Raw genomic sequence first — 20,373 nt, forward strand, 5'->3', positions numbered from 1 at the left:
AAACTTGTTTTGCACACCTAAGACTGTTGTACAGCTGCCATGTAGTACTACATTAGTCTTTTACCCTAACATTATTTTGTAAACTTCCATTGCAAATTTGTGAATGCCTCCCTTGAGACTCTTTTTTATCTAAAGACCTTTTTATTTATTTACTCAAGATAAGTGATATAAATTTTAAATTCTTTGATTTCAAAATGTAAAATACAAAAAAAATATATATACATTGAACCAAGTATACATTGAGAGAGTATATATCAAATGATTCATTGCTAATTGTACACAACATTCTCAGCTGACTCATTAAAAATTGTTGATTCTGTTAGATTGTGTGATACGATAGAAAAAGCTCCTAAAGGGAGAGAAAGAATAAAAGGATAGAAAATCCTACATATAAGAGGGAAGAATTCTCAGTGTTGATTGTACCCAACATTTTCACCCTACTCAATAAGAATTGTTGACTTTATTTGATTGTGTGATCTGATAGGGAAAAATCTCATATAGGGAAATAAGGAAAGAATAAAAAACAAATTCCCACTTCGAGGAAAGAGGCTCCCACAAAGGGGAGAGATGAACTCTCACAAAGGAGAGACTAATACCCACAAAGGGTCAAAGAAGCTCCACTACGGGGACAAGATATGCCACAAGAGCAAATAACTTTCCAACTTCCGAATATATATACTTTTACTTGCTTCTTAAACTCATCGATGTGGGACTTAGCGTCTTTTAACCCTCTTTCTCAATAGAGTTGATCGTTTAGTTCCAAATTAAGGAAAAGTAGAGAATGCCACCAGATGTGATGAGTTGATTCTTAAGATCCAGTTGCTAAAGCAATGACATGGTTTCAAATTACGATCCGCAACCACAATTGTGCCCGCAACATAAGAGATTTTGGTGTCCCATATCGGTGTCGCGACCACAATTGCAGCCGCATCAATCCGCATTTGTCCGCAATGCAGCAGCAACCGCAACCTCGGGCCATACTTCAGTTTGGAATGACCAATTTCATTTCCATCCCAACCTTCCCGAGGAGGATGGATTCCTTTTTACCAGAGAAGATGAATCATGCCATTTTCATATATTTCTAAAATATATATGACATTAAGCTTGATAAATAGATGACTGATTAAGTATTTATAAACAGATAGTATATAACTTTTATACATAATCTATGTTACAGTACCTCTCTCCGCCATCGTTTACGTCTATTTTCTCCACCGCTCTTTCCCTTTATCCCCTCCAGTTGCCGATTTAGCCAAACTTTATGTTGCTTTGTTGTTGATATATTGTAGTTTTAGTTTTTTCAGACAGTTTAAGAGTTTATTAATTGGTGTTATAATTTGACTGAAACACCTTTATTTAATATGAGTTATAAGAAAGAGAGAGAATAAAAATCATTGGTCAACTAATTGGTGAAAATTGTGATTGGTCAAAATAAGAGGTGGTGCTTGAGAGATACACTATTAAATGAGGGCATGCATGGAAAAGAATGAGATAAAGTGCTTTGGATATGTAAAACAACAATGGTTTTGGAACAAAACAAAAAAGCTAAAACTACAATAGTTTTGGAACGGAGGGAGTACTACCTCCGGTTCTATTTATAAGCATGAAAGAGAAGAAAATTTTTGGTCCTTTTTATAAGAACCAAATAAAAGTTTGAGCTATATTAATTTTTTTTTTCCCATGATACCCTTATTAATTATAACTTGTTAAATGTGTCTCATTAATTATTCTCTCTCTTTCCCACTTTCCAACACTAATAACAAAGGGTAATTTTGAAAGTTTATTTAGATTCAAGACATATTTAATGCATTTTATTTAGTTTAACTACATTTCTTAAACTATGTGAATTTTTTTTTATTGATTATAAATAAGACCGGAGGTAGTATTATGCAAATGAAAAGAAGTGCAGTAATTGCAACCACCCAATTGAATTGAATCATAATAAGACATTGTGCAAAAGAAAATCATGACCAGCTCCCAATGTATTTGTCAGAATCATTATATTTATGAATCTAGGAACCCGGCACAGCCACACACAAGGGGAAATCGAGGGAGAATGAACAAATGATCCAGTATCCATCACCTATCATGGAGAGTATGAACATGGCAACATAATTTATATAGTTAATCATTCGGCATGCACAATCTTCTATAGTTGGAGCAAGTCACAGCATTTTAGTGACACTTCATCAGCTTCAGATGAGACAACAAAAATTTGATTATCAAATCACAGCATTTTAGAACTGGCCAGTCAACAGATTCACCAATCACCAAAGCCTAAGGCCAAAATACCTGCAGTGGAGAATATAATAAATATAAATATAGGTGTGTTTTGGGTAAAATAACTTAATTAAGCACTTATGACAATCATAAGCAAATTTGACAAACTTATTGAAATAAGTTCAAATAAGTGCTTATAGCTGCTTATGAAATCAAATCAAAACAGCTTGCTTATAGGTAGGACTAAGCTATTTACATTAGTTTTTCCTAACGCTTGTATAAGCGTTAATGATATAAGATAAGCTAAAAGATGTTCCATAATGTAATGGAATCATAAACCGGAAGGTAACTCATGATTGAAAGTAGTTCAAACCTGGAAAATTAGAAGGATGCAGTTCCTAGTCCTATTGACGAGTATCCAGCAGCATTCCTCTCCTTGAGAGTTGAGGACAACCAGTCCAAGCCTTCATAAAGGCCATCCCCCTTAAGCGCACAAGTGGCTTGTATGTGCCACTGTCTATTCTTGAGATCAAACAGACCCAGTCCATCACATACTTCCTTTGTCGTCATCGCTCCTCTCTGGAAATAAAAAGGAAAATATTGTTTACATTTATTTGGAGGAATTTGTTCAAGAAGAATTGTCTGCTAGCATTGCTAGATATTGATAATAGTATAAAAGTGCAGGTTAATTTTGAGTACTAGGAACTTCCATTGATGAAACTACACATATTGAGAAAGAAAACTGAGTCAGTCGCGCTTTTACTAAAGATAACATGATGGACTCAAGTGGTATACATGTCAGAATTCAACCTGAATGTGTAATGGAAGTTTCAAAAATTCCATCCAAAAGTGAAAAAACAAAAATCAGAAAGTCTTCCTGGCATCTAAATTTTTAATGGTCATACGGGATGCTGGAGAAACACAAACAAAAATATTTAAATAGAAAAAGTTAACCAGAGAACAGAAAAATATGTTTTTGTTCATTTTTTTTATCTTGGGTGCTTTGATAATTAAAATTTTGAGAAATTACTCTGACCTCCCTTGAGATTTGTCAAAATTACAGAGATTGGACTATCCGAAAGTTTTTCTTTGTTCTAATTTCGATAACAGTAAGTCAGAAACAAAGCAAAAAAAAAAATATTACTGCAAGATCAAAATTGACTCAATGTTCCCAAAATGGGATGAAACAAGGACTTAGATCCTCTCCAGCCTTCCTGCCTCTACAGCAAATAAAATGGCTAAATATTATCAATTGCAGAACCATTTTAACCAACCACTCTCTCATTGAGCAATGAGCAGTCTTATCCATGCAAGAAACATGCATGAGCAGTATCTTGCAGGAGAGATGCTGCACATAACTTGGATGGAGAGGATCATTTTTCATGAAACATGCATGCGCTGTATTAACTGGTGAACCAAATATACAATAGGAAATATGCACACACAAATAAAGAAAATCTACAAAGAGCTAATCCTCTGTCAAATATCTCCAGTTACTGAGTTCCCCACCACATTTAAATTCAAATTACTTTCGACAATATATATAAGAAAATTGTTTGTGAGAGCCAACCTTCCATGCAAGGTGTTTCCTAAATGAGAAATGCTAAAAGCATATTCTCTAATATACTCTCTTATATAGATCCCACTTCCAATTTGGTGGATTTCACTCCAAACTTAATGGAACCAACATAAATATCAACCAATAAAAGAGGGTTTGCTGAAAGTACTTCTCTATCTAATTAAACAATAACTTTTGCATCATGTCAGATTGTCACTGGAACACAATTGGACCTATGATGGGAGCAAATCTCACTCAGTAAATGCTTTATTTTTTTCTGAGGCATAGATTTGTTTTAGGTTTCCCCATAAGTTGGTTCATATTTCTTGAAAAATCCCAACATAAAAGATAATCACATATAAAGATAACCATAGATGTCAGGTCATTCAGCCGAAAGCCTGGTTAAGTGAAAAGGACGTACCAGATCTTGTTTGTTGGCGAAGACCAAGATAATACTGTTGAGCATAAATGGGTCGTTTATGATTGTCTGCAAGTAATCCACTGTTAAATTCAAAGTCTGCTTGGAGTAACATAGTGAGTGTGTGTGTGTGTGTGCATGTGTACTTTTTTATTTTATCACCTGAAATTCCTGCTTTGCTTTCCCAATCCTCTCACGGTCCAGACTATCAACAACATAAATCTGCATAAATGTGCACATATGTATCAGCCTGACAATTCAGCTCAGACTTGGAGATACAGACAGAGATTCAAGTTCATTTTAGATTCACAGTGCGATACGTATCGGGGCCTTGAAAACTTGTATCGTATCGAGATACGTATCATAAGATATGGATAACAATGGATAAATGGACGATTGTAACACAAGAAACATTTTACATAACAGCCAAAAGACAAGATTTGTGTGTTAAAAAAAACATAAAAACATGGGAATTAGTTCTTACCAAACCATCTGTATTGTTAAAATAGTGCCTCCAAAGTGCCCTAAGTTTCTCTTGCCCTCCAACATCCCAAACCGTGAAAATAACATTCTTATACTGAACCTTCTCCACATTGAAACCTGCAAAACAATACAATTTGACAAACCCTCAAATAACATATATAGATTATTTCCACTTCTAATTTTCCTTCGACTAAACTGAAACACGATTACATGCTAGCATCCATTGAATTCACACAACATACTCATTGCTAACAGAGATTCACCATCCTAAACCAACTAAAACAAGTATTTAAGAAAACTTAACAAAGAAAACAATTAATTAAATAATGAGCTTATAGAATAAAACACACCAATAGTAGGAACAGTAGATAAAACTTCTCCAATGTGAAGCTTGTACAGTATAGTTGTTTTTCCAGCAGCATCAAGACCAAGCATAACAACCTGAACCAATAATGAATGGTGATTGCATTATTAAAAAGCAATTAGAGATAGGTGAGTTAGATTAAATTGAAATTAAAACAGTAATTGATCCATCCTAGGTTACAAGTTAATAATCAATGACATTTATTTAGGGTTACCCGCATCTCGGTGTTGCCGAAGAAGGTATCGAAGAGTTTCCGAAAAGCTTGACCCATAGCAGAAAAAATCTAATCGAATGACGATTTTGACGGATAATGATGAAACTTGGAATTGCAAAGGGAAAGGAATTCAATTGCGTTCTTGTGATTGTGATTGTTCCTTCCCTGTTGCCGTTGCGTTTGATTTGGAAGAATCAGAACAACATCAAGATGCAAATGCACAAAGAATACAACAAATTCACGAGTATATCCCTCTGTCTGTCTCAGACTAAATTATTCAAAAATTATTTTCACGTTCAGTGTATGTGTATGTTTCTTTTTCAATTATTAAACATTACATTACATAACTATCTTCCCCATATTCATATTACCAATTTACCATCACCCAATTTAGCTTTGTGGTAGTTGTTGCTTTATTGTTTAGTTTTCTGATGTAAAATTGTGTTATTTCGTGCTAATTTTTATTTCCTTTCAAAACAAAATTTACTTTATAGTGAAAAATATACACTTGAGAAGATTTAACGAAGGATTATTTAATGAATACAAAATATATATATTATCACATGAAACAAATAAAGTTAACTGATAAAAGATTTGATTCCAAACTCAAAAATTCTTTCTTCAACTCAGTATCGCTTAGTGTGCTTAAATAAAAAGATTAAAAACAAATAAAGTCAAATGAACAAACTAATACAATGACCTTATTTATTTCAACTTTTATAATGTAATGAGTTGTAGGTTTGTCCATCGCTTGCTACCCAATCTGAACATGAGCAATCTCGGGGAAAATACATAAGTGAGTTGAGTAACAGGTCTCGCATGTGAAAAAAATATTGTCGACTCTTTAATGCAATCAACTACGGGTCAGACAATTTATTTTCGTCGACACCCGACCTGAACCGACACACGAGAAAGAAAGCTCAAATCCATCACGTACACATTAACTTTAGCCAAGCTAACCCTAGCCTCCATCTCCATAACCTTCTTGTTTCTCCTCATTTTTCCACTAGTTTCCTCCATGTAATCACTCTATTCCTCCATTGCCTCCTTTCTTTAGAGCCCCTTTCCTCCCTCTCTCTCTCTCTCTCTCGTTTCCCCTAAGGGTTATCATCATTATGATTTGTTTCCCTCTACAACCTCGACCTCTTAATTAACGTGGCCCATTTCCTCCATGTGAAGACGAAGGCGTGAATTGACGCACAATGAAACCCACAGAGAATGTTTGAAGGCGGATATTGATCTCCTTTGCGAAGATGAATCTTTGGCAGATTTCATCTCGAACAGCTGCATATCCTCATATCCTCATCTGACGTGCAATGGTTAGGGCTTAGTATCTTTGTTGTAGGATTTTTCTATATTTATATTTGTTCTTCATTCTTGCGTTTAGTTTTGTTTTGAGCCATAGGCCAGAGCAACCATTTCTGAATATGTATTATCTTTATATCCTCCTCATTTCGTTATCTTTCTTGTGGGATCTGTTTGAATCTAATTTTTTTATCAAAATATCGTGATCCATACACCTAACCAACCCACTCGATTTAGATAATTTCTCAATTAAATGTCCACCAAGTTATTATAACTCGGATGAATATGACATCTCATTGTGTTCCAACGTTTTTAAGAACCAAACACATAAAAAACATTTTCAATCATGACATTGGGAACACATTTCCCATTATAAACACTTACCATTAAAGTATTGAGCTAGATTCCCAACCCCCCCTTTCCATTCTCATTTTCGCCTCACTAAGTTTTCTATTTTATATTCACTAAAGTTACTAAAGCATAAATCGCCTCACTAAGTTTTCTATTTTATATTCACTAAACTTACTAAAGCATAAATAGGGGCAATAAATTCATATGATCAGACGAAGCATAAAATTTAAAAATCGAGTTTCAAAGAAAGCATATTTTCTTCACGACATAGTCACTTAAGAGGTCTCATACAGTCCAAACATTTACATTTTTCACTCTCTGGTGGTCATGTCAGTAGAAAGTATACATGGCCCTGACCAGATTTTCCCGTTGGTTTCAACACTTGATTGAAAATTAACAAGAGAATTGAATAAATAAATAAAGCACAACACTAAAATATTAAATAATACCTTCTCTCTATTGGGAGAGAAGGGAACACACATAACACACTAATATTCATGAAACCATATATTAAGTGCACTCATAGTACATCAATAAACCTAAGAATTAATTGGTGAAGGGAAAAAATACAAAATATAAAACCACAAGGGTTTTCTGCACAAACCGCCAGACATTAGGAGGTCACACCTAAGGAGTCATGAGAACAAGTCTTTCTATCCTGCGAATCTATATAAAGACGCTTTCATGAATCCCTTACTAATGACTCGATGATATTAACATCCTCAATTAGTAACTGAATAATCTACACTCACCCAATGGACAAGGCAATATCCCCGGCCAGCTAAACTCTGAAATCAGGAACCTTCGCCAAACCAGTCCCAATATAAAATAGTGACAAGTGGGGGAAAACTAAAATTGGAGGAAAAAGCTCCATCTGTTCTCAAAGTCTAGGGTAATTGATTAAATCAAGTAAAAATCCCCATGGTATTACTATTCACTCCCATGCTGTTTAGCCTAACTATGAGTCCACCATTTCGTCTTGCAACTCATTCGGAGCAATAAGCCCAGGAATAGCAAGCATTCTTTGTCGTTCTCTCTCTCTCTGAGCAGCAGCCTCTTCAGCATACAGATCTTTGTTATCCTACAGCAGAGAGGGGCAATTGAGAAACAATTTACCGAGTGAACATAAATCAAATAAAACAGTAACAATTTCGGCATGAGCTAGAAAAATGCTAAAAACAGTTATTATATGAACCAACTTAAACAGCAGGATTTAGTGGTCAACATTCTAGGTGCACGAGTACAAACTTTCCCCTTTCTAAGTTCAGTCAAAAAAAGCTCCTTACTTAAGTATAAGAAATTTTAAGCAGCAATTACCTGCGCAGAAAATTCTTTTGACTGTATAAGAAAATCTCGTATGTGAGTTTTGAATGTGGAGAGATCAGTTGTGGATTCAAATAGTCCATTCACAAATTGGGTAACCTGCAAAATTATTGAAAATTAGTCATTTGTTCTGGCAAGGGAGAGGAATAAACATTATTTATTTGACCCAAATTACCTCAGCTGTTGTCATGTTGGGAAAAGAAGTGCTTAGAAGTTTTATGGTAAACTCGCGTACAAAAGCAGCATTACTTGGGTAAGGATATGGATTTGTAGCAGCATCCCAGAGAGGTTCAGTTAAGGCGCCAGTTTCCAGCTGAAAAGGTCCAACACATTATTTTTGCTATTTCTAGCAAGTAAAATGGGGGAGACAAAAGCATGATTATGACAAAGTACCAGACAGAACAAATGCTGAAGCACCAAGACGTGCAATTTGAACCCAGGCTTATGAAAAGTGTCAGTCAGAACTGCGAAGATCTCTTGCTCAATTGTCAAGAAATATGTCCGATAAAACTGATTACAGAACTCTGAGCCCTGCAATAAACAAACATTCATTTAAAAAAATATATAACTGAAGATATGCACCAGTATAGTAAGAATGAGAGTGGCAAGAAGAGCTTTGTTATGGATGGAAAGATAAATATAATTGTAGAGTAAAGAACGAAAAGCAACTACGGGGAAGGAATAAAATCCTCCAAGGCAGGAAAACCTATATACAATAATACAATAAAACTAGGTTCATAAAAAAATGAACAAATATACAAAGATCGCACCTGAAACTTCTTCAGCATCTCCAACAATAGGTTTAAGCCAGTTTCAGCAATATTTCTTTCTGTATGGCGAAATGCCCAAATGATTGAATCCATAACAAGCTTCAGTTGCTGATACATCACATAACAAAAAAGAATCAGGCAGAGACTACAGAGATCACAAAATTTGACAAGCATTCTTAGTCAACACTGATTCGTTGTGGAAAGAGAGGGAACAAGAAACACAACCTGGCTTGACAAGCAGATTAATGCAGGAAAACAATGAGTAGCTATGGCACGAAGTAGGGAAAAGAACTTCAGCCTATGCTCTGGGTAGTCTTCAAAATTTTTTGTAATCATCTGCGAGGCAGAATAAAAGGAAAAATATAAATCAGTAGATATTATCTGAGAATACCCAATAATTATTTGCTACCAGTTATTAAAAATTAAAACTTATACAGAGCACCATTAGCAAAACTTCTATCGGCATCTCAGTAAACTGACATTTCAAGTGATGATAAAAATAATGTTGAACATGATATAAGACTGAAATACTTCATTGCAAAAGTAAAAATCTTCAAAATAAAAGAGAAGACAGGTGGCAGGATGGATATCAGTCAGGCACAAGAGCCACAATCATAGAATAACTATAAACTGGACCATATACATAATATCAGAATATCCTCCAAAACTACCTCTAGAGTGCACTGAAAAACAGCTTCAAATATACGAGGTACATCTTCAATCATTGCAGCTTTATACCTGGCGTAAGAGAGGTAGAGAGAGAGAGAGAGAGAGAAATGAATGAGAAGTATTCCATGTAATTAAATAGCAGAGTAGCGCACTCAACTCAGTAAAGAACAGAAGATACATGCAGAATTAGAATGCCAAAACACCATACACCAATCAATAAAATAAAGGAAACAGGGAAAAGAAGAAAGAAACATACTTGTTTACAATTGTGGCAAAAAGTGATAAAACCTCTGACTCCCTCGCATCAGGGACATTCCGAGCATAATCTCCCAAAACAGGATCCATCATTGGTGGTACAAATTGTTTTCCAATTTGAGGTTGATCTTCAGCCTTATCCAGGAATGTCTCAATTAGTTTAAGTGTCTCCCTCTTAACAGAACTGCATCAAGAAGAACATGTTCAAAAAGATATTGGATGGTAATCTTATTCGTACAAAACCAATGTAACCTTATGTAATCTTACCGTAGAAGTTTCACATAGGATGTTCTTGATGTGAAAGGACCCCCTTCTGAAATACTTTTTGAAATAAGCTCACTGTACATTCTGTTGCAAAAAGAAAAGCCTGGTTTAGCATTTATCAATAATAAAGAACCAAATCAAACTATTTATTGAGTGTACCGAACATACCTGTACACATTCAACATGTCCAAAAAGATCAATGTGATTTGGGGCAGGAAATATGTCCCTAATGAAGATGCAACACTTGTATTTGTCTGCAATTAAAGTGAAAAAATAACCAAAATAAAAATAAAAGACTTGAGATCGATTACAAGGATTAAATTACAGATCAAAACTCAAGGAGTGATTTGGCAAAAGTTAACATCAAATAAAAAATATGAAGAAAAGTGCCTGAATCGTTTCTATTTTGCTCATTACGACCAAGTAAACAACATATACATGTCAAGATGATTTGATTCTTTCTGCAGGTATGGAAGAGGCAGAGTTCTAACTGGAATAACATAGCATGACACGACTACCTGGACAAGATAATTAAAAAGAAAAAATTTGACCTTTAGCTGGTTGAACATCACCAACTAGTTGATTAATGAGCTTTCACTACTGAATGATCATGCCATAAAATATTAAATGAAATTTCTAAATTCAAATGGCCTCCTAGCATTCAGACAGTAAAATGCTAAACAACATCAGCAACTAATTAATCAACAGCTTTCACCACCGAATGATCATGCCATAAAATAATAAATGGAATTACTAAATTCAAATGGCCTCCTAGCATTCAGATAGTAAAATACTAAACAACATATGGCAGGTCACTAAAATGACATGAAAAATTACAAAGCTATACCTGCAATATATTAAGTACAGTCCGGATTACATCTTGATCCTTCAAAAACTCAACATTTTGATGTGCCTGCCCTATAATTTCCATCCATTTCTGCAAGTAAAGAGAGAATGAAAGGCATTACCAATCACAAATCCATTTGCATAATATAAAAGATATAGTAATAAACATGGCTTTTAAAGCAAGCAAAGGACCTGATTTGGGAGCTGCATCAATCGCTGAAGATATTCATCTCTCTTCTGTGCATCAGACTCAGCTTGAATCATGTGAGCAACCTACAATATAAGAATCTTACTTAAATGAGAATCATATTTATAGAACATGGAAAAGAAAACTACAATCGAAAACTTGAGTATAAACATCTCTAGACTAAAAGCCATACAGATTCATAGAATGAGTGTATCTGATGGGGTTCAAGATCCGCAATGGTGATTGGAAGGCCTGATAGAAGTTCAGATACAAATGGCTCATTTTCCCCAAGCTGAAATAGCAATTACTATGATTGTTATGGATTATATCAAATACTGAACAAATGGAAGATCTGCAAGAGACACTAGTCACTTCTCTTCCGATGTCAAGAGGATGGGAAATGAAGGGATTTATAGCGTATGTACCTGGGTGATCACAAATTTACGCTTGCACTTTTGGACTATTTTCAGAAATGTGTCACAGGCCATATCCTGAAACACGTGAAACAAGATTATATTCACATATTCATGCATTTCTAGTAGCAAATATACAGATCATCAAACAATATCAAATTATTTGAAGTTTATCAAAGATGATTTTGGTAATAGTAGACACCAAAAAACATGAAAGTATTACAAGGTTGTATAATATAGACTTCAAGTGTTTACACTATACAAACTGCAAACAACGGATTCAAAAAAGTAAAAAGAGAATTGGAGTCTCAATGGGGAATAAAAAATTAAATAATTGGAAGCTCATTTTTAGCAGATTAATAGTTTTCTAATTACAATGTTTATATAGGTTACAGTGATACAATGAAGAAAGTTACATATCTTGTCAAATTATTATAAATTTACGAAAAAACTGTCAGATATCTAAAGGAACAGGAAGATAATTTCAGGAGGATCCAAGCTATTATACATAGAAGAAAATTACAAGATATGACATACCAATGTTTATCCACAAATATTTTTGGGGGAAAACGTGCAGTTTTATATTACTGATATTTGAACCATTTCAGCTAACTAAAGCTGTCGGCTATAAAGAAAAATAAATCATAGCCTGGATTTGTTTAATAAGTTGTACTACCATTACATGGAATAGACATGTAGAAATTGACTGTAGCTTCAAAAGAGAAAAAAATAACCTGAACTCCAGGATGTATCTCATGCATAAATTCGAACAACTTATTCACAACAGTTTTTAGAAACTTCCAATGAGCTCTTAAAAACCGTGGATACTGCCCAACAACATACCTGCAAACAGAAGCAATTAAATACTATATCTCAAAAAAATGCATAGAACAAGCAAAAAGGCTCATGTTCTTACATGATATTACTTGCAATAACTGCTTTGTTATCTTTGCCCTTTGTGATTTCACATAGGTTTAATAAATCACGAATGACCATAACCAAAAATCTGTTTTCCTGCCACAAATCCAAGAAACTTAACAATAAATAGGGAGGAAAACTGAGAAAAGAATACGTACAAGAAATAGAGATAGATAATAAATTTAATCAGTTGAGGTTAAACATGTATCAGTCTTAGAAAAGTAAATGAACAAAAAGCAGGAATGCATAAAAGAGACAGAAACAGAAACATACACCAGAGAGAGAGAGAGAGAGTTTATGAAAGAGTAGTTAAGATTCTATCAAAAGTTATATTTGATGCATTAAGATACTCTATGCCATCCATGGTACACTCCAGTCCCTTCAAGATATCAACAAAGTCTACATGGTTGTCTCCTAAATTTAAATTACAAATCCTAAAACCAGCATGATGCCAAAAAACAGAAACACCTCAAAGATCACCATAACTTGACTAGTTGTTAATTTTGAAATTGACCCACGCATATTGGGACATAACACTGATTGAACAATAATGCGAAGCTCACAGTACCTGTTCTTCCATCATGGAACCAGATATAGACCCTATTGCCCAGCAGAGTGTGTTTAAATTGTTCCATGTCCAGTCCTCACCACTGAGTTGTTTATTTAACTTCCTCAGCATCTGCATATTACACGATAATATGAAGGTGCAACAAACATGCAACATTAAAATAGGTACCTTTGATATCATATCACTATAAATCAAAACAATATTTTAATATAACATTTGACTTTTAGGTTACTCTGTTGAATCTTATGTCATTGATATTGAAATGCAAGAAATTTGATATGCTGGCTTCACAATGACAAATAGAAAACTAGATCATGTTTGAAACAATATAAACTTCACTACAATAACAATTCAAACAGGTAAGAAAGAACCACCAAATAATATGATTGGGTTTCCAGGAAAAAAAACAAAGGGACCAGCGCTTTCCGATTCACATACCTGCTTTTCAGTATCATCATGATCAAGGTGTGACAAGTAAATAAGAGTTTCCCTCATAATCTGTTGAATTAAACATTGTTAAGTCCAAAATTTATGGATATTTTGAATAAGCAATCTATTAAAATGAAATTCAGAGGAAAATAACTTTTGAGACAGATTTTTATATATGACACTAAATTCTGACAGTGCTAAGATACCAGCTTATAACCTTATATTGAACAAGAACATCGTTGTCCTTCAAGGTCTCACGGACAATATTTCCATTTTCATCCTCCACAATTAGAACCTCTTCAGGCTTAGCCATTCGGGAGATCATGAGCATTCTCAATTTTGACATGGGACCAGCATAAAGCTGTCGGCGCTGAAGATGCTGCGAACCATGCCCATCAACCATACCAGGGAGCATTCCTGGTACCTGCCATTGAGAAAATAACATCAATAACATTTATGCACAGTACATAGCCACTATTCTTAGAAAGAAGGAAATAGTAAATCAAAAGCACAAGAGGTCCTGAGATGAAAATAATACAAAAAAAAATGCGGCCCATTCATTCTTTGTCCCAAAGTAATGATGTTCAGTTTAAGACCTACTAGGCCAAACTCTGTTTTGTTGAACACACTTAAATTTGAGAAAGATCCTTATCATAACATGAAGTTTAGTAAGATGAATGCCATCAAACATGTGAAAGTTTTAAATAGTTTAGAGAAAGAAAAAAAGGATGCACAGAAAAAACAAATGAAACGGGCATAAGTGGAGACATTAAGTAGGATGATTGGGAACTTGTGATCACTGCTAATCCGCATATTTATTTTGTTCACTTAATTAATCACTTTAAAAGCAATGTATCTTATCCAGTCTAATAAGAAATAAGCTCATATTATGGCCTCTAGTGACTATTGAGGACAAAAAGACCAGCATTGAAATCATAAGTTTGAATATTTTATTAATTAAATCATAGAAATGTGCACAAAACACCTAGTATCTCATTGAGTAATCATCAAAAAAAATAATCAGAGTTTTTAATCCAAATATTAAGATAGTATATCACATTTTGTTAGACAAGTGCTTTGGTAAAGAAGAGTTGATCATTTAGAGACACCACCTGAAGTCCCATCATGGTTGCAGCGGATGCAGGATTATCCAAACTCCGGTTTGGCTCATATAGCTCCGACACCAAGGAATTCCAGTAGTCCAAGCAGACCTGTTATTTAAAGCAAACAAGGTACAGTATAAACTTGGGTTTTTAGAACAGGAGGCAGTGACACACAAAGTTAAGCAGTATGGATAAGCAGACAAACACATTGTTGGGAGGGTATGCAGAAGAAATATAACATGTAAATGTAAGATTGAGAATTCAGAAGAAAAGTAGCATGCCCACAATGAAGAAACATGTTTCAATACCTTAAAAACCTCTGTATCGTCCACATATGAAATGTTGATAAGATATTCAAGGCCCAATAGCAAAGCAGATATATTCTCTTGAGTGGATTCCAGGATGCGAATGTGAACCTGCATATATAGAAGGGTGTACCAGAATACTGTTAATAGAAAGCAGAACATCCAACAAACAACCCGAAAGTGAAGTAATAGGAGCTGAGATGGAAGAGAAAGGATTTTGTTTCAAGACCCATAAAGGTTTATGTGATCTTGAATAAGCCACAAGTATAATACTGACTGATATAGTCTAAAATCAAGCTTAAAGACACCAGCCTCAACAAGGTTACATTCTTCAACACGCTTCAATCATGCTATTTAATAACTATATATTCACAGAATAAAATTAAAAATAGACAAAAACTCAAAATGAACCTTACCTTGTAAAATGAGGTGAAGAACAGCGCCAGGTTCTGAATAAATGCCTAGACAGAGGACAAAGGAAAACCCAGGGTCAGACCAATACTAAACAATTATTTAAGCAAATTGGGCACCTTGTTCCAGCAGAGACTCACTTGTTCCTCACTTGAGCCATGTGCATATGCCTCAGGTATATTTGTAGTAGGTGGGAGTACACCCTACATTTAACATACCATATGCAGAGTCAAACGAAGAAATTATAGTATAACTTAAGATAGAATTAGTTAAAGAAATGAGATTAATCCAAAACACACCTGCAATTGGACCATGAATATATTATACATCTTGACATACTGCACATCATAATAATTCCCAAATTGAAGGCCTGCCACCTGCAAACATAAAAGGTGAGTATTTATGATGAAAATTTAAGGTAAAAAGTAAAAACAACAGAACTTATAGGATGGAACATACCTCTGTTAAACATTGCAATGTCAGGTTCCTATACGCTGGAACAGGGAAAAACTTCAGGAGTGTCTCAAGCTGTGATTACACAAGTATCAAATATTTCAGTTGGTGAATTCCTCCATGACAAGATTAAATCAAGCAGAAGTTTGCTCTTACCAATGGCGATTCAAATATATAACCCAAGGGAATCCATGATAAGAAGGCATGCAATGTAGACAGTGTTGCACGCATGAGCTCTGTCCTTTGGGATGCTGATAGCACGTATAAGCATAGCTCATGTATGAGTTGAAATTCACTGCAAAGAACCAAAGTATAATTTTTAGCAACATAGATAGACACTTCAGAGAAAATAAATGTACATACATCACATTCAATCACTGAACACATAGCTAGCTAAAGCATGTATGACGAAGGAGTTATATCAATCACTTCAGGGAAACAATGTGGATATTCAAGCAGAAAGTAGGTATATCAAGCCAGTACATCACAACTTTTAGGAGTTGAGATTACATCAAAGTCTGTTCTGTTAAGCACAGTGGTATAATGCATGTTATAAAGAACACATTTGCCAGGGAGAGCAACATCCATGTTTGCTCCCAAGGGAAACTTAATGACAAACTTACAACAAAGGAATAACGGGTGAAAATACTTCCTGATTAGAAACAAATAAGTAATTAAGCTACTAAGTGGTTATTAAGAGTTGAGAAATAAATCATTCATGGAGTAGAAAATATTTACATCAAGAATTCCCTTTTTGTAGCTCTAAAACTATTTTGTTCTAAAACAAACAAATCATTATTAATCAACAACTGTAAACCACCCCGATTTAATCTTACAGCTGATAAAGGCAGATATCACTTAACAACCAAAGCAATAGCAGTCACAATTTATTTTTACCCAACCAGCTATCATTAATTTCTTTACCTAGCCACAGATATAAGCAGTGAATCACTTGCTAGTCTTTCAATAAATAAAGCACTAACAAAAGTAAGCCTTAAAGACCATATAGCATCAAAACTTCGAACTATAATAATGCAACCTTAAAAATCTATTACTGTGCAACCAGTAATTAAAACTCAATATTTAAAACACCTAACATAAAAGAAAGAGAAATGAAATGGCAAGCATGAAGAAAAAATAGAAATCGAGCTATCAGCAGCTACCTGTTCAAAGATTGTTTAAGCTCTTTTATCTTCTGCTGAGTCATCTCTCCTCTTGAAAAATCAAAAACCTCTTCACTCAAAAGCTGAATAGAATTTTTCAAGTTAGTCATTGACATAAGAAACATAACCTGAGGAAAAATAGTACTGACTTACTTTCAATATAGCCATGCAATTCTCACAAATGGTTTCATTAGTTTTAGCTGCTGAAACAAGATCAGGGATAAAGCTTCTCCATCTTGCTGGCCATTCATGCTTCAGAATCTGCATATGAGACATAACCACACCATAATATACAGCCTTTAGTCACACGGAAATTCATGCATAGATACCAAAAACAAAAGAAAGAAACAACAATGCAGAGCTAAGGAGATTGTGGATTTTTAGAAGTGATAAGAAATCTGCATCTTTATCACAAAAGTTTCAAGGAATCTGCAGAAAAGATATGTTTTTATCTTGAATCTTCATCAGTAAATGTGTTTAGAATCCCACCCAAAAAGAGTTATTTATCAAAATAAAGGGTAATTAAAACACTAAGCCGATTGAATTTACAAATGGAAAAGAAAAGGATAAGCTATATGCACCAAATCACTGATTTCAAGACATCCATTTGTCAGCACTATGCACCCCAAATATAAATTATATGGGAAAAGGGAAAAAATAGTGTTTGAATTTATATTATAACATTAAAATAAGGGATTAAACATATGCACTAGACAATGGGTTGCAAGACTAACAGGAATAATCAGACAAAATAATACTAGGAAACTGCAATTTTTACCTGAACTAATATAATATTGAGTTTGTTGACATACAACTTTTCCATTCGAAATGACGCCTCGTTGCTAGAAAGCTAACCAAGAAAAACCAAATATGAGACCAATAAAGCAGAAAAAACTATAAATTAACAAAAGAAGATTAAAGTCTGACTAGCTCAGATTTCTGCTTTCTCCTGATATGGCTGATACCTGAACAATAACATCAGAGATGAAGTTCTTCATCCCATCTCGCTGCTCAGCAGGTAGTGCATTCCATCTGTATTTAATTACACCTTCTAGAACCTGAATGCACAAGCATAAAATAAAATTCACTGAAAAAGGCAGCTAAAATAACACTAAGAAAATGAACACTTGTTTGGCCCTAAAGAAGATGGGACAATCAATTGGAAGAAGATGTCAAAATTAAGTAGTCCATAGAACTAGTGCTATCAATTATCCGACATGGCATAAACTCATGGCGGGTTTTTGGCTATCCACCATGGCCGATATCCCGCCATCATTATTTGTCAAATATGAAATATGGCAGGTTTTCGGCTCTCCTCCATCCGACATTAACAACATTGCATATAACACAAATATTAAAAGATAAAACAAGCAAATAAGCCAATAGCTCTATCCAACGAATTGATGCAGAACGATCATTTTTTACCTAAGCCTCTCTATAGGATCCTATTAAGATTTCAGCAAATATAGGCACACTCTTCGACAAAGCAAGCTTTCCTACAAGTCCTACTCAAATCTCACATAATTACATTCAAATTAAAGCACCTCAGTTAAAGTACTTTAAAGTAAGCATGCTTTTAAACACGGTACATTGCTAACATGGTCAACCTAGCACAGATTTTTTTTTATCTTCACCACAACTCATAATCAGTCGCAACAGAAACACCTAATAAACAAACCAACCTGCAAGGCGAAGAACTTGGTATTGAGACTCTGAGTGTTCTGCAGAATATGCATGACTTGGAGCCACATGTCAGGATTATTCTGCAACTCCCGCAGAATCTGATCAGCAGCACTTCTCTGCATGATTCAAACGCACAAAAAATCATAAAAAAGAGCCCTAATCAGAAGTACATTCTCACAAAAAGGAAAAACCAGAACGCCCTAGCGTCAGTGATTAACTACATTCATCGAAAACATGAGAACCAGTGAAGAGAAATTCGAAAATGTTTTGGTGTCTCAAACCCGTCCAAGTTGGTGACAGAAATTCGAAAAGTAGAGAAGTGGAATTGAACCTCTTCCTTAGATCCGGTGCCGTAGAAGGCGGAGACGGTGGCGTCGAGGAGAGGGACGTCCATGGGTTGGGTCAAATCTCTGAGTTTCTCGGCGGCCATGACGACGGAGTGTGGTAAAACCCTAGAATGGAATGGAGTGGAGTGGCAGTGAGAGCAGTAGCAAGCAGATACCAAAACCCTAGAAAAGGGAGATTCTAGAGTGAGAGAGATTTCTGGGGAGAAAGAACAGGTGGAGACTCTTCTATTTATTTCTTTTTGTTAAATCAATTAAGGAAAAATAATATATATAGAGAGAGAGAGAGAAGGAGGGAGGGAGAAAAGAGAAAGAGAAGGTAAAGACAGCTTTAGCTTGAATTTGAAGCAGAGTGAGAGATAGAGAGGGTTGGAGACTTCGAAACAAGAGGGAGAGGAAAGAGGGGGCCACACGTAAGTCAGTATGGGAACACAAAGGCAAGTGAAGGACTAACCAAACACACATTTTGGGGCTCTATAGACTTTCATTTGTAATAATAATAAATTGTAGAATCCTTCTAGCACTTTAGAAATGCTAATAGATGAATTAACTACCATTTTGCGATTAGTCTCATGTGTTTATCGTGTCGGTCGGCATAAATGTTGCCGACTGTTAGAAGCTTACTTGTTTCGCGAATGAAGAAAAATAATCAATTAGAGCCACGATTATCATTTAGCAAATAAGGAATGAAATCTGCTGCCGCGTTCCCTCCACAAAGCAAGTGATGACAAGCCGCATCCCAATTTCGCGCGCAACAACCGCTTAACTCGATTAATGATCGACGCTTAGCGATCGAAAGCAGGATGAGTGTTTGTAAGAAGCCCTAGAGCCAAAGTCGAGTACGAGAACAGATCCACCCGCTGAAAAGCCACGTTGGCAACAGATTTCCAGTACCATGAAGAATTGCTAACAACTCCGCATGGAGACAATCAAAAATCCCAATATGACCAGCATATCCAACCAACCAAGTACCATCACTCGAACGCACAACACCCCTCAATTCCCAAGAGAGCTACCATTAGTATTCAACCAAACGAAATTGCTGCCATCACACCCAACGCGCAACTGGAACATGCACCGTCGTTGGAAACACTCGAGTTATCACCGCCCAAAGAGCATGAATCTCACCAACCACCCGATGCAAGGTTTGTAAATCACCGCTTAAATAAAACCTGCACTGTTGCTTCCAAATGATCCAAGTCATAGCCAGAACCATCACCAAGCCAGGACTCGAGAACATGCCTAACCAAGAAAAGAAATCCATTGGTGTGAAGAACTAAGAAGGCAAGATGAACCCAATAGCAGCCAAACCTTTTCAGCAAGAGGACATTCACAAACACAATGCATCAAAATTTT

At 35.2% G+C, this 20,373-nt stretch overlaps 2 protein-coding genes across 2 annotated transcripts; both read right to left on the reverse strand.

Moving 5' to 3' along the window:
• Positions 1-1,909: 1,909 nt before the first annotated feature.
• Positions 1,910-5,554, reverse strand: LOC130747784 (uncharacterized). Its single transcript, XM_057600818.1, has 7 exons — positions 5,258-5,554; positions 5,030-5,120; positions 4,681-4,796; positions 4,359-4,418; positions 4,200-4,265; positions 2,594-2,799; positions 1,910-2,292 (listed from the first exon to the last, which is right to left on the reverse strand). The coding sequence occupies exons 1-6, from the start codon at positions 5,312-5,314 to the stop codon at positions 2,602-2,604; spliced, it is 588 nt and encodes a 195-aa protein (XP_057456801.1). The 5' UTR covers positions 5,315-5,554; the 3' UTR covers positions 1,910-2,292; positions 2,594-2,601.
• A 1,797-nt stretch (positions 5,555-7,351) lies between these two features.
• LOC130747785 (protein EXPORTIN 1A) lies at positions 7,352-19,441 on the reverse strand. Its single transcript, XM_057600819.1, has 32 exons — positions 19,005-19,441; positions 18,673-18,789; positions 17,956-18,048; positions 17,769-17,840; positions 17,144-17,251; positions 16,991-17,073; positions 15,984-16,122; positions 15,834-15,902; positions 15,674-15,751; positions 15,515-15,577; positions 15,380-15,424; positions 14,967-15,074; positions 14,668-14,766; positions 13,773-13,979; positions 13,565-13,624; positions 13,127-13,237; positions 12,557-12,654; positions 12,375-12,483; positions 11,653-11,718; positions 11,421-11,519; positions 11,233-11,313; positions 11,042-11,131; positions 10,363-10,448; positions 10,198-10,278; positions 9,932-10,114; positions 9,678-9,744; positions 9,232-9,342; positions 9,007-9,114; positions 8,630-8,767; positions 8,412-8,549; positions 8,231-8,335; positions 7,352-7,994 (listed from the first exon to the last, which is right to left on the reverse strand). Exons 1-32 carry the CDS (start codon positions 19,101-19,103, stop codon positions 7,872-7,874), a joined length of 3,234 nt encoding a protein of 1,077 aa, XP_057456802.1. The 5' UTR covers positions 19,104-19,441; the 3' UTR covers positions 7,352-7,871.
• Positions 19,442-20,373: the final 932 nt, after the last annotated feature.

This window comes from Lotus japonicus, chromosome 3 (genome assembly GCF_012489685.1).
Source record: "Lotus japonicus ecotype B-129 chromosome 3, LjGifu_v1.2".
NCBI classification, from domain to species: Eukaryota; Viridiplantae; Streptophyta; class Magnoliopsida; order Fabales; family Fabaceae; genus Lotus; species Lotus japonicus.

Bases quoted from the DNA above. Each gene is read 5' to 3' on its own strand.
- LOC130747784 (XM_057600818.1), bottom strand. From the start codon at position 5,314: ATGGGTCAAGCTTTTCGGAAACTCTTCGATACCTTCTTCGGCAACACC. The intron at 4,419-4,680 runs GTAAGAACTAAT...ACATTTATGCAG, and splicing joins TTAACAATACAGATGGTTTG to ATTTATGTTGTTGATAGTCT. The intron at 4,266-4,358 runs GTGATAAAATAA...GATTACTTGCAG, and splicing joins AAGCAAAGCAGGAATTTCAG to ACAATCATAAACGACCCATT.
- LOC130747785 (XM_057600819.1), bottom strand. From the start codon at position 19,103: ATGGCCGCCGAGAAACTCAGAGATTTGACCCAACCCATGGACGTCCCT. The intron at 13,238-13,564 runs GTATGTGAATCG...TGTAATATGCAG, and splicing joins ATGATGATACTGAAAAGCAG to ATGCTGAGGAAGTTAAATAA. The intron at 11,132-11,232 runs GTCCTTTGCTTG...CTTTACTTGCAG, and splicing joins TGATGCAGCTCCCAAATCAG to AAATGGATGGAAATTATAGG.